The following is a 2133-nucleotide window of genomic DNA, read 5'->3' on the forward strand; positions in this document are numbered from 1 at the left end:
ACAAACTAAACAAACGTAAGTATATAATGACAAATGCGAATATTAACAAGTGAACGAGTAAACATGAAACTAATGGAATGTAATTAACAGCAAATGAATAGAGATATTAATCAGGGGAGTATGGGTGTTACTAAGTCGGGATGTCGTCTAACTTTCGAGACTGATGAGACTTCTAAGAGTAGAACTTCCTTAAGTTCCCCGTATTCCATGTTCTGGGTACCTCTTTCCCGTCGAGTTGTTTCAGCCTGTATGCTCCACTGCCGACCACTTCCTTCACTCTTTATAGACCTTCCCAATTAGCCGCAAGCTTCCCTTCTCCAAGGGTGGGGAGGCCAATGTCGTTGCGTCGTAGGACTAGGTTGTTTGGCTCAAAGCTCCTCCTTAGCACTCTGGCATTATTGCGAAGTGCTATTCTTTGCTTCAACGCTATTTCTGATAAGTGTGCCATTTCCTTTGTTTCATCTACCAGGTATTTTTCCACGGCCTCCTCTACTCCACCCAAAAGTAGCCGTGGACTTGGCTCCCCGATCTCTACTGGGATCACTACATCCACCCCGTAGGTAAGCCAGAAAGGAGTTTCCCGAGTGGAGGATTGTGGTGTTGTTTTATACGACCATAGGACCGATGCTAGTTTGTCTGTCCACGCTTCCTTCTTTTGGTCAAGTCACTTTTTCAGGCCCTGGAGGATGACTTTGTTTGCGGCTTCGACTTGGCCGTTGGTCTGGGGGTGTTCTACCGATGAAAACCTCTATTTTATCCCTAGGCCTGCGAGGAACTCCCTAAATTTCTTGTCCACAAACTGTGTCCTGTTGTCCGATATCACGGACTTCGGGATTCCGAACCTGAAAATTACATGTCTCCATATAAACTTACGGCAGTTAGCTGATGAAATACTAGCCAGTGGCTCTGCTTTAACCCACTTTGTGTAGTAATCAATGGCTATGATCAGGTATTTGACCTGTCCAGGGCCAACCAGGAACGGTCCTAGAAGGTTGATCCCCCATTGGCTAAAAGGTCGGGAGGCCATTAGTAGACTATGCTCAGATGCCGGGGCCTTATGAAAGTTAGCATTTTTCTGGCACTTCTTGCATCTTCTGACGAATTCTTGGGAATCTGTCATCATCGAGGGCCAAAAGTAACCTGCTCTCACGAGTTTCCGGGCCAAAGCCTTTCCCTCGATATGATGACTGCAACAACCCTCATGGACTTCCCTAAGGACGTAGTCCATCTGATCGGGTTGTAGGCACTTCAATAGGGGTTGATTTAGTCCTTTTTTAAATAGTTTACCTTGCACTATTACATACTTGGCCGCCTCCCTTCTCAACGTCTTCGCCGCCTTGTGGTCGTCAAGGAGCTTGCCGCTTTCTAAGAAGTCAATAATTGGGTCGATCCATGAGGGATCGATGTCTGCTCGGGATGCGCATAGGGCGACGGTTGGCTCTTTCACTATGGCCTGAATCAAGGAACGGTTTCCCGTTCCAGGCTTTGTACTGGGTAGTTTAGATAGGAGGTCAGCTCGTGTGTTCCTTTCCCTTGGGACATGCTGTACCATGACCTCTTCGAAGTCCTTGCTCAAGCCCTTAACCTTTTCCAGGTATTTTTGTAGTAAAGGGTCCTTGGCTTGATACATTTCGTTGATTTGGGAGGTGACGACCTGAGAGTCGCTGTTCACCTCTACTGTTGTCACCCCCACTTCCTTTGACAATGGCAGGCCGCTGATAAGGGCCTCGTATTCCACTTGGTTGTTGGAGACTGTGAACTCAAACTTGATAGATTGTTTGTATACTATCTCTGTTGGGCTCTCTTGGATTATCCCTCCACCTCCAGACATTTGGTTGGAGGCTCCGTCAACGTGGAGCTTCCACCGTGTGCCCGGGGTTTCGTGAGGATTTCCTGTGACCTCCACGAGGAAGTCAGCCATGGCCTGGGCTTTTATTACATGTCTGGGCTCATATTGTAGGTCGCATTGAAATAGCTCAATTGCCCAGGTCATCATCCGTCTCACCAAGTCGGGTTTTTGCGAGACCTGACGTATCGCTTGATCCGTTCTGACGACAACGTGATGACCTTGGAAGTATTATCGTAGCCTTTTGGATGAGGTTAATAGTGCATGTGCTAATTTTTCCAACTTGT

At 47.3% G+C, this 2133-nt stretch overlaps 1 protein-coding gene across 1 annotated transcript; it reads right to left on the minus strand.

Moving 5' to 3' along the window:
- Positions 1–748: 748 nt before the first annotated feature.
- On the minus strand, positions 749–1921 carry LOC112725774 (uncharacterized). Its single transcript, XM_025775474.1, has one exon. The coding sequence runs from the start codon at positions 1919–1921 to the stop codon at positions 749–751; it is 1173 nt and encodes a 390-aa protein (XP_025631259.1).
- Positions 1922–2133: the final 212 nt, after the last annotated feature.

The sequence above is a fragment of the Arachis hypogaea genome, chromosome 2 (genome assembly GCF_003086295.3).
Source record: "Arachis hypogaea cultivar Tifrunner chromosome 2, arahy.Tifrunner.gnm2.J5K5, whole genome shotgun sequence".
In the NCBI taxonomy this organism is placed as follows: Eukaryota; Viridiplantae; Streptophyta; class Magnoliopsida; order Fabales; family Fabaceae; genus Arachis; species Arachis hypogaea.